General features: G+C 53.8%; 1 protein-coding gene across 1 annotated transcript in view; it reads right to left on the reverse strand.

Moving 5' to 3' along the window:
- Nucleotides 1–10,391, reverse strand: part of LOC104468108 (astrotactin-2) — a gene marked incomplete at its 5' end in the record, with an annotated part of 80,733 nt that extends 70,342 nt beyond the window's left edge. Inside the window, one exon of the mRNA XM_010082130.1 lies at nucleotides 10,224–10,391. Coding sequence (XP_010080432.1) covers nucleotides 10,224–10,391 — 168 coding nt within the window. The remainder of the gene's footprint in view (nucleotides 1–10,223) is intronic.
- Nucleotides 10,392–11,072: the final 681 nt, after the last annotated feature.

The following is an 11,072-nucleotide window of genomic DNA, read 5'->3' on the forward strand; positions in this document are numbered from 1 at the left end:
GGAAAGAGCTGGGAAGGAGCCGCCGGCGCTAGCCCCTGCTCCAGGCTCAGCAGCGCCCGGGGGCTGGGGAGGTCTTCTTGCAAGAAAACGTGGGTCCTAATGGCTCTATCAGTGATTTTAAAAAAAGAAAAGTTATTTTTAACTTGGGTGCTTAGTACGCAAGTTTCTCCAGACGCGCCGCGGATCATTAATTCCTGGCGCTTATTACATAACAAATATAGGCTCTGCAAATGAGAGACGTCGCAAAGTGCTTGCAAAGCAGAGCTGGGAGTCTTGGGGCACCAGCTTGTGCTCAGCTCCTGCAACAGAAATTAGAGCAAGGAGGAAAAAACCACCTACAGTGGTTGGCATCTAACAGCCCAAACGTCTCCCTCCTTATGGATGGCTGGAGGTGCCGGGGTGCTGAACCCCTTTCCTGCAGCACAGGAGGGTTTATTTTGTCCGATGGTTCGTTTACTGCTCCGTCAGTTTTGTGTTGAGGGGAGAAACTCTATCAACCTGCAGAAATATTGATTTTATCGACTCCAATCCCAGAGTTTCAACAGCTACAGCCAGTGCTGGAGGCTTTACTGGGAGGTTTATTGGGAGGTTTATTTCAGTAAGTGAGAGGGTAAACGGTGGCACCAGCTGGGGAGGAGATCCAGGCAGCAGAGAGGTGGCACAGAGGGGAAAACCAGCCGAGGCATGGAGCCTGCAGGAACCTGCCCCTCACCAGGACCAGCTGTCCCCAGGGAGACCTGCACAGCTCTGGCAGAGCGTTGGGAAGCGGACAGAGAGGATCCTGCAGGAGATGGGCTGAGGAGGAGGAACAGGGACTTTGGGCAGATGGTTTAGGATCTACTTCTGTATCTAGAACCACGAAGAGGCAAATTATTCAGCCTTTCCCCTCCCTCCCCGGGTGCAATGCCGAGCCAGCCCCCGCCACGGGAGCCAGGCTGGTCACAGACCAAGAAACACTGGGTGAAGTCCCTGGAGTGGCAGGAATGGGGTTTCCCGTACCTCTAACTCCTCTTTAGGGTAAGTGCATTTTCTAAAGAGCAGATTTCAACATGCCTGCTAAAACAAACCAAACCACCAAAAGCCAAAACAACGGTGCCTGTGTCAGAGCTACTAAATCCCGCGTGCTGAGAGGAGTGAAGTTACCTGCTCACCATTGCTCGGGCTCAGATAGGCTTGAACCCAAGCTTAAAGCCAAAGTCAATCAAATAACTGCACCTGAAGCTGGACGCAATTCCCCCAGGTCCTGCACATGCCTCCGTGCAGCATTCAGCTGCTGTGGGAGGACAAAATGAATCAGGACCCACAAACCGCTGTGCCAAGCATCCTATTTCCACAGCCACCAACCCGCGTCCTGCCCATGGTAAAAACACAGACGTGTGCGGTCCTTCCTCTTCCTTCAGATTCATAACCCACAAAACCCTTTAGATAATTCACGGCAATTTTTGAACTGTTATAGTGAAAGCACGGATCGCTGTTCACTCAGCTCCGGAGGTCCAATGTTGTATTTCCAGTGTGGTATTTAACAAAAGCCGGGGAGTGGGGGGAAACGCTGTCTCTGCTGTTGCAGAGAGATGGTGCGTAAACCGGGAAATGCAACACTGCAGCTCTAGCGAGAGGCTCAGAAAACATGTTATTTGTGTGACACATGCAGCTACGGAAGCGCGAGGGGAGAGCTGAGGCCGTGGGAGCCAGCAGCGCCCACAGCACTGCTCTCCATCCTCCCCTGCTCCCCACTTACACAAAATCTCATTTAAGACCGTGCTGCCACGACTAATTCCAGGTGACACGGAGTCTCCGTGCTGGTTTCTGCTCGGGGAGGGTGAACATGAACCTCTGCCTTACCCAACAGGACACATCCCCAACCCCACAGGCACGTCTCAGCCACAGCCTCCCTCCCGCTGTGCCTCCATCCCCACGGAGGCTGCTGGCAGAGATGGCCGGCAGCTCAGCCCAAGTGCCAGGCATCGCCCCTGCCCTCCGCTGGGAAGGGAGAAGGAGCTGGAGCCTGACCTGGAGGAACAGGGCAAACTAAGGACACATTGACCTGGTTTCTGCACACAGACATGAGCTTCCTCTGCCCATTTCTGAGCAAAGGGCTTCCTGCATCCCATGCTTCCCAACAGCTTTAGTGCCGGAGCTAAAAAAAGGGCAGGGCTGGAGCAGTCTGCAGCCATCGTTAGCATCCCTGGCTTCTGGCTCAGGGCTGGCCCACACTGAGGTTCGCTCATGCCTGAAGGAAACAAATCTAATGCCGGTCACATCCAAGTTCATCACCTCCAGTGGCACGGGCATGGTGCAAAGCCAACTGCGTGGAGTTAAACAGCCCTCCAGCCCCTGCCGCATCCCGACCGGCACAGCTGGAGGCTTGACCTCTCTTTTTTTATATCTAAACTGGAAGTTACAGAACTATTCTTCCATTTTGCCCATTGCATGGTGCTGCTGCTCCTCCTGAAAGGGGAAACAGGCTCTCATACTTCATCCTCATCCTCCCTGGCCATCCCCACACTCTGCCCAGGGAGCAGCAGAGCAGGGCTGCAGGACAAAGTGCCAGCGGGCTGGGTAATCCTGTTATCCTCGTTAGGGAGAGAGGCAATCCGTGGTGATAATGCTGCAAGATCCCCCTAATCCCCCCGCCCAGCATGCAGCACGGAGCGGAGGCTCTGGGAGTCCCTGTGCTCCTGGGGAAGCAGCTCTTAGCTGTCATTGGAATTTTTATTTAAGGAGCCAGAGGGGCTTTGGCAGTGCTGGAGCAAACCTATGGCTTGTCAACCCTCTCCTGGCACAGCTGGTGTCCACGATTCCCTTCTCCATCTCCACCCCTGACATTTGTCTTCATTCTGGAGGGCCACGTTCCTGCCACAAAGGCACAGTCCTGGGGACAAGTCCCAACCCAGCTGGGGTGGCAGCTTGTTCCTAGAGGGTGCAGGGCTCCAAACACACACCTTCCTACTGCTAACACCTGCTTTGGGGCTGCCTCTCCCATCCCGAGTGATGCACAACCCAGCCTTGGCATTTCAGGTCAGCACCCAAGGGCAGACCCTCCTCTCTGGGGACACTCACCAGGGGACATGTCTGCCCCAGCAAAGCCCCCTTGGTGCGTGGGAGTTGTAGCACCACTTCCCCAGCCACCCTCAGCCCCGCAGCCCAGCTGGGTCATCCTGTCTGCAGCATCCCCATCCCGGTGGGCATCCCAGCGGCGGGGCGAGCTCCAGCACAGCTGTCCTCCAACACCTCTTGCTTCTCCTCCTTCCACCCATCACGGCACAGGAGGAGAAAGGGTCTGCAGAGGGAGGTGGGTGCTGGGCGACAAGCTGAGGCTGAGCATTTTTCAGCGAACAGAGGCAGCCGGGCTGCCTGCCCGGCCAGCCCTGACTGCACCAGTGTTTGCTGAGGGGCCCCAACACAAAGCCCCTCTCTTCTGGGTGAGCACACAGCCATCTCCAGGGTTACCAGCCTGCTCCGGGGAGGGAAGGCTGGACCCTCCTTCCCTGCTGCTGGGATGCAAAGCCTTCGCCCCTATCAGCAGCTCGAGCTGCATGGCCCAAATCCCTTCACCAGGAGCAAAGGCAGTTGCAAACAGCATCTCCTGCCCAGGTGCTGCTGTCCCAGCCACCAGCTGATGCTCAGTGAGGACCATGTCCCCTTGTCACCACTGCCTGCCCAGGAGCCCGGCCAGGGTGCTCCCATGCTGGGCTCATGGCCTGTCTCCTGCCACCACACAAGACACCCTGTGCTTTCCCCAGCTCTGCTATCTCCCAACATGTCCCTTCCAAGGTGGTGGCAGTGCCCAGGACTGCCAGCAGCAGCCCTGAGCACCAGCTGTGTGGCACAAGCCACCAACAGATCCACACAAGTCACCCCATCCGTCCAACAGCCACGGCCACCAACCTCCTGTAACGCACCCACCGAGGCCGCAGAGTCTCACCCAGATCCCGAGGAAGCCCTGCATCGATTTATCCTCTGCAAAAGGTTTCTGAGCTCCTGGCAGAGACAATCTCTTCATCCAGAATCTGCAGAAAGTGCAAGCCACATGCGATGCTCGCTGCCTCAGCCCATCTCCCTCCCTTCCTACAGCAACCCTCTGGCACTGGCAGACCTGGCTGCACCCCAGCACCACCCCAGAGCTGCAATAACCCACAGGAAGGTGCCATGGGCCCCCACAGCAACACCTAGCCTTCCTCCCAAGAGATGATAGTTCTACCAGGGACACACAAGCCCTGGGAACTGCACAAGAGATCTCAGCCACCAAATCCTCCTGCAGCCGGGAGTTCCTCTGCCCACAGTCTGGCCTCAATAAAACCAATAAAACCCCAAACAGCCTGCCAGCAGCACTCCCCGTGCCAGCCTCAGACCAGCTGCTGGGGGTGCAGCCGCAGCATCTCACGCTGCCCTGGTGCAGCCCCAAGGGTGAGCTCACTGGGGACGGGGCAAGACACACATCTGCACAAGGGCTGGCACCAAGGTTTTCCATCAATAGAGGTATGGATGAGAGGAAAGTTAAAAACCCTGCAACAACCCCCCTTCCTTAAAGAGTGGCAGAGTGAGGGCCTCTTTCGAGAAAGAGATTTGGAGAGAATTAAACACAGGTGAGGATGAACAATAGTTCATTAAATCCCAATTTCAATGAAGAAGTGAAGCATCTTCAGAGAGCTGCTGCTCGAGTCGGGCTGGCCCCTGGCCGATGCTCCTCCAGCAGCTGCAGCAGCTCCAGCTCCCCGTGAAGCTCTCTGAAAAGCTGCTCTTCTTGCCCCCGCTATTTCTATTTCCAAACCTGGGTGTCTGCTTCATCCTGACAAGAAATGCAACTTCAGTAAAAGCAGTTTAGCTCTCAAGGAATGAGATGGGGAAAGTGGCTCCTGCCCGGCTGACATGGCACAGAGCACGGAGGGAAAACCTGCAGTTCATGTGACAGTTCTTCCTCCTCTCCCTGGCTGCAGGTTCCCCTCTTCACCCAGATCCATCACAGCAGCGAAGCACAAGCTTAACTTCCAAGGCTTGTGTCTGGGTTTACACTCTGCATGGATTTCATCCTCATTGTCATCTGCTCGGGAAGCTCTCCCTGGGCACCCGTGCGCAGCTGATGCAAGGAAGCAGTGAGAGGTCCCCAAAGTGGAGCAAGGATGGTCCACAGCACCATGGCTGTCACCTTCTGGGGTGACCATCGCCCTGGAGCTGGCCATGGTGGAGAGAGCAGCCACCACCCGCAGTGCTGGTGGGACCAGTCAAGCCAGGGAGAGGGGCCCAGGAGCAGCTCCCTACAGCAAAACTCCTTCCTCTGACCCCCTCTCCGTGGTCTTTGGACAAGCACAGAAACACTGCAACAAGAGCATTAGCAGCTGCAGGATTAAACACTCTAATGGCAGAAAATGAGAGTGTAAAAACAGCGCAGATAACCTGAACTCAGCCCCCTCGCAGGCATGCATTTTGATTGCTGTTTATGGATAACTCTTCAGCCCCAAGCTAAATAAGCCTGGAAGTCAACTGCCTCCTGCCCTGCTGGGGCACCAAGCAAGCTGTGCCGCCACAGGAAAAGAAATCATAGATTACATGGTTTTTGACCAAGTTATTAAACTACATACCGTAGAGAGACAGAACCTCATCTTATAAAAGTCTAAGTCAATAAAGACACTAGGGTCCTCCAACAGCAAAAATAGCCAAAGTGCACGAGAACAAACAAATATTACCTGATGGGCACCAGAGCTGCGTGGCACTAAACTGAACTATGGGAGGAAATGGCTGTATTCATAAACACAAATCCACCCTCCTCACCAAGGCTGGGCAGCTCCTGATTTACATGCTCAGCTCTGCAACCTCCAAATCCCCTTAACAGGTTGCCTTGAAAAAATGGCTCTGTTTAAAAACGACTTTCATCTGTCTCCTGCCCGCAAGACCCCTGTCCTACCCGGACAGAATCACCATCTGTGGCTTTGCTGACAAACTAGCCCATTTGGAAGATGATGGAAACCCTTTTTTTTTCTTCCTCCCCTCCTGCCAATTTTCAGAAATGACCCTTTGTTACATCTCACTTGGTCCTTACAAGCCTGCGCCTGTTGCTTTGGGGGGTGCCATCAATTGTGGATGCAAAGAAGAGAATTTCAATGGAGAAGTGCCTGACTTATAGATGGGGAAAAAAAAAAAATCCAACACATTTGCACCTGCTAATCAAGGTAGCTATCCATCTCATTTATGCCACTGCTCCAGCAAGCCTGACAGCACAAAATCTGAGGCTGTTTTTTCCAGCATTTGGCCCTAAGGGACCAATTCTCCAGCAGGTCTCTTAAGCGATGCCCAGAGAATGTGCAAGTGAATCAGTTTTGTGCATACAAAGCAGGTAATTGCGCTCACAAATCAGGATTTGCATATGCCGCCGAAAATGGATGCTCTCATAAACGTCACCAGAGCTGGTAACGGCGGCCAGCGAAGCAGCAGCACTCCTGGATTTTATGCAGAGATATCCCAGTGCATGGTACGAGTGGTGGTGCTGGCAACGTACTCCACATCTGCCCAAAATGTGGAGAGTGGGGAGAGCTGAATGCGAGTCCCAGAAGATGAGAAACCTTCCCCAGTCTTGCTACAAGCAGCACAGTCAGCTCCTGCTGAGATGACGGAGCAATTGAACCTGTTAGGTGAGGACCGCATCCTGACCCCGGAGAGGTGCCCATCCCACGGCCACCGTGTCGTGTCTGCAGGGGGAAGACCCTCAGCAGCATCCATTTATTGATGGATTTGCAGTCATGTCAGACCCACCGATTTGTCTGTTTCCAAGGCAGGGGAAGGAGAAAGCTGATATTTAGTTCACGTGCAGATGTCGGCGCTCCCTCCGAACAGCTCTGATGAGCTGGTGCTTTGCAGGTTTGAAATTTGTCAGGGGGGCAGCAATCATTTGATTAAAGAGTGAGTCACACGGTAAAGATACCAGGGAAGGCAAATTAAGGTCAGGCAAGCAAAAAAATGTATTTTGGCATTTCCTAGTGTTTCAGAGCCTCCGTTTTCAGGGCAGATTATTACTCATAGCAAAGTCATACTTGGTGGCTGGAGTCATGAGTCAGCACAAGGTACCGACAGATCTTATAGAAAACTCCAAACCAAGAGAGATCTTGAGTACTGGGAAGGGGTTGAGAGCTTGAGTCTCACCAGACAAAACATTTGTGACCGGGGGACCTCTGCCCAAAGGTGTGCCAGGAGCCCATGGCACTGCTGCCCAGGACGAGTCCTGCCCAGGGGTCTGCCTGGGGGCAAGGAAGCTTTGGGACAAGGCTGGACGCACACTGTCACGGCGGGTGGCTCCAAGGGGAAGGCTGAAGTCAGATTAGCTATAAATGTGCTGAAGGACCTCAGAGCTGGCTCTGCTGCTCTTCACAGGGGAAACCTTCAAGGCTTTCATCCTCCAGACAGGGCAAACCTCAGTCCATCCTCCTCATGGACGCTTCTCCCAGCCTGAGAGGACAGAGGGCAGGGGAAACCCCCAGCGCTCATCACCTGGGATGCTCACAGAGATGATCAAATCCCTGACCTGAAAAGGTTGAAATCTAGGCAGGTTTTATGTCCCATAGTAAAACCACAGAACTGCCTCTCTCATGGTGATAAAAATAAATCACCCTTAAAAATAGAATGACATTAGTAAAAATAAATCTCAAAATACATGCAGTGCATCATGGAGTTACAGTCTGCTCCCAGCCTGGCACGAGAACTTCTCACGGTGATGAACAAGCAGTTCTTGGGGCTATGTCCTGGGGTAGGGTGTCAAATAGGTACTTCCAAAGGTCTAATTTTCAGTGAGTGGTGGCTCTGCTCATTTAAAGTTTGGACCTCTTAAGGGGGTCCGAGATTCAGGCTGTGAAAATCAGCAGCCACACCGGCCAGCCCTGCTCTACCCCTCTGGAACCAACTGGCACAGACAGGAGAAAGCTTTTGCTTTATCCACGTGCAAAGTCCCAGGCTGGAGAGAGGGGGAAGAAACTGATGCATAGATTCCGGGTGAGGAACTTGAAGGTTCAGATGAAGGCTGCCCTGCCCTCACTTCCCATCACGAGTACAGCAGAGGACAGGAACCAGGGATGGAAGCCGCAGAGCAGCTGGCGAGGTCAGGATGCAGCGTGGTGCTGGAGCAGAGCACCTCCTGGGCTAACGAGCATCGCTCCCTTCCCTGCAAACAAGATCTGACACATCCTGCTCAAGCGTGGGACATCCAGCGAGAGCGACAAGCTGCTCCGGTGCACTGGGGACGCGGGGGGAGCAGCAGCTGGGCCAGCTCGGGAAAACAGCCGCTCCTCACAGCAGAGGTTGTGCGAGGACTGAACCAGCCCTGCTCGGTGTCAAGGACAGCGTGGGCATGGTGAGCAGAGCCATGGCGCTCTTCAGATGGGGAGGTCACGGTCAGGCTCCGTACAGTCTCCCTGTGGTTTCTGCTGGAGGCAGAGATTTTTCTCTCCTCCTGCCCTGAAGCAGGGGAAAGCTAAATGCATCCTCCCTCTCCCGCAGAGGTAGGAGGGAGATGCCTGAAATGATCCTTCTGCTCTGTGACATCTGGAGGAGCAGAGCCTCCTCCTGCACCATCTCCATCTGCCAGGGTGGCTGCGGCCACCTCCCAGCCCTTCTTGGGACTGGAGGTGATGCCCAGGGCTCGATTACACAGGGAATTAATCCAGGGTAATTATTCTGCTGCAGCGATGCCTGCCAGTGCCTCCATGCAGACGAGCCTCGAGGAACAGGAGTATTAAAAAAGAACATTTTCTTTACCAGGAAAATGGAATTTTGAGACCAAGTTCAGTATTTGCATCTCAGCTGGGCAGAGAAGGATGAAGACAAGGTCATCCTCGCCAGCCCATGGTGTGTTCATGATGCGGGAGGGTTTCTTCCTCCCAAAATGCCGCATATTAACAACACAGTTCGTGGCAATAGGAGGGTTACAAAAAGCCTCCTCCCCTGTGAGCCATCCTTCTTCAAGACCCCCGGCAACACCAGAACCCAACATCCCTACTCGCAGCCATGACTCTCATGCACAGACAGGCAGCAGAGGAACTCTCATTTCCCCCTTTTCCCTCCCTTAAAGAGGAGGGAAGTGGCTCACACGGAGTGCTGGGGCTGACGTGGGAACAGTCCTTCCCTGCAAGGAGCGTGCTCTTTAGCTGCAGAGCACGCCAGGAGCAACAGGGCCACTTGTCCCTGTGCCACCAAGAAGAGATCCCACCCCAGCACGGCACTGGGGAGCAGGAGCAATGCTCACCGCTGCAGACAGCATGGCACACCCCGTGTTACGAAAAAACAGAACAGTCCCCAAGCCACCTTCCCACGCAAGGTCCTGTCACTTGCACCAGCTGAGGAGATGTCACCTCCTGTTGGCTGAGGTTACATACTTATTGCCCACCCAGGCACACAGACTCCCTTCCCGGCTCACTGCAGACTCCAGGATTCCCGTTTGTCACCCAGGAGACACATAGGCCAGAAGGACAGGTGACACTTCACAGGTGTAAGCAGAACACACTCAGCAAAAAGGTCATTTCTAGATGAGGAAAGAGGGTAGCTTTAGATTAAATATTAGGAAAAAAATGTTTTCCTGTGTGGGTGGGGAGGCAGTGGCCCAGGTTGCCCAGAGAAGCTGTGGATGCCCCATCCCTGGAGGGGTTCAAGGCCAGGCTGGATGAGGCTTTGGGCAACCTGGGCTAGTGGGAGGTGTCCCTGCCTGTGGGGGGGGTGCCCCTGCCTGGGGCAGGGGGTGGGACTGGATGATCTTTAAGGTCCCTTCCAACCCAAACCATTCTGTGATTCTATGAGTCTAAGATTGCAGACTTCACAACTCTGCAAGGCTGGAACAGAGATCCCACCTAGGTGACCATCAGGCAGGAGCACTAGTGGGAAATGTGGTGCTCTGCGATGGAATAGTTAAAAAAGAAAAGGGACAGAGATGGGGCATGCTCCTGAGTAGGTTTTCCAGACTGGACAGCAAAATAGCACAACTTTGAAGGAGATAAACCCCACGCGCCTGCAGGTGCCATACCAAAGAACTGAGAGATCTGCCATTCCGAATCCCCATCCTTGTGTCCACCTTCTTTACACGTGGGGATCACCACCGTGTGACCCTGCTGGCACCTCCCAGTCCCCTGTGCCTAGCACCAGGCTAATGCAGAGGCAAGCAGAACGGGCATCAAAGTACCCAGAGACAAGCCTCCTCCCTCACATCTCCAAGCTTTGCAAGTTCTTCACTCTTCCCCAACCTCCCTTACCTGTCTCTTGGTCGCACAGTTGTTCACAGGCATCAGTGGTCCTCTGTCCACAGAGGTCTCTCACCCAGGGGGACGTGGCATTGATCTGATAGTACAGGGACAGCTTGGCTGGATTCAGCCAGTCGGAGATGTCCAAGTAGCTCCCCTCGCTCACAACGAAGCTGCTGCCTGGAGGGTGGGATAAAAATGCATTAGGTGAGGGGAAAAAGAGAAAAAAAACCAAACCCATGCATTTTGTCCCAGTACCAGAACACTCTGCTCTTCAGGAGCTGCTGTGATGAGCAAAATAATACTGCGTTCACCAACACACAAACGCAAAGAGCTTCATTTGACCATTCCTCTCCATATGAATGTGCCCCAACAAAGGGTCCCCCAGCTGGGACACTCCTCTGCCCAGATACTGCCCTACCCCTAACCCTGCTCAGCATCATGAGATACTGGATTTGATTCCCAAATCTCTGCAGAAATACGGACCAATGTAATTATTCCCATCTGTAAGGTCAGAGCATCGCTGCCCCAGCTCATGCAGGTGGTGCCCGTGAGATCCCTGATGCCCGGCTGGATGCCCCACCTGGTGCCAGGCTGAGGGCACAGATGGGCAGCAGCAGCGTGGGCTGTTCCCATTTCATTTCTTTAGCTGAAGGCAAGTGAATCGGCCCAAGACACAGCTTCTCCTATGAGTGGTCTTGTGTCAGAGACACTCCCTCACCCTCTCCCTTCTGAGACTTAGAAGTGAATTCCTGCCAAAAATCTTTTCTTACAAAATCTTACGTTTCTTTATTTTGTGAAATGTATTTTTCCCCACTGGCATTTGGGAATATGCATCATCTAATTAGCCAAATAGATTTT

This window comes from Pterocles gutturalis, unplaced genomic scaffold (assembly GCF_000699245.1).
Source record: "Pterocles gutturalis isolate BGI_N339 unplaced genomic scaffold, ASM69924v1 scaffold10984, whole genome shotgun sequence".
In the NCBI taxonomy this organism is placed as follows: Eukaryota; Metazoa; Chordata; class Aves; order Pterocliformes; family Pteroclidae; genus Pterocles; species Pterocles gutturalis.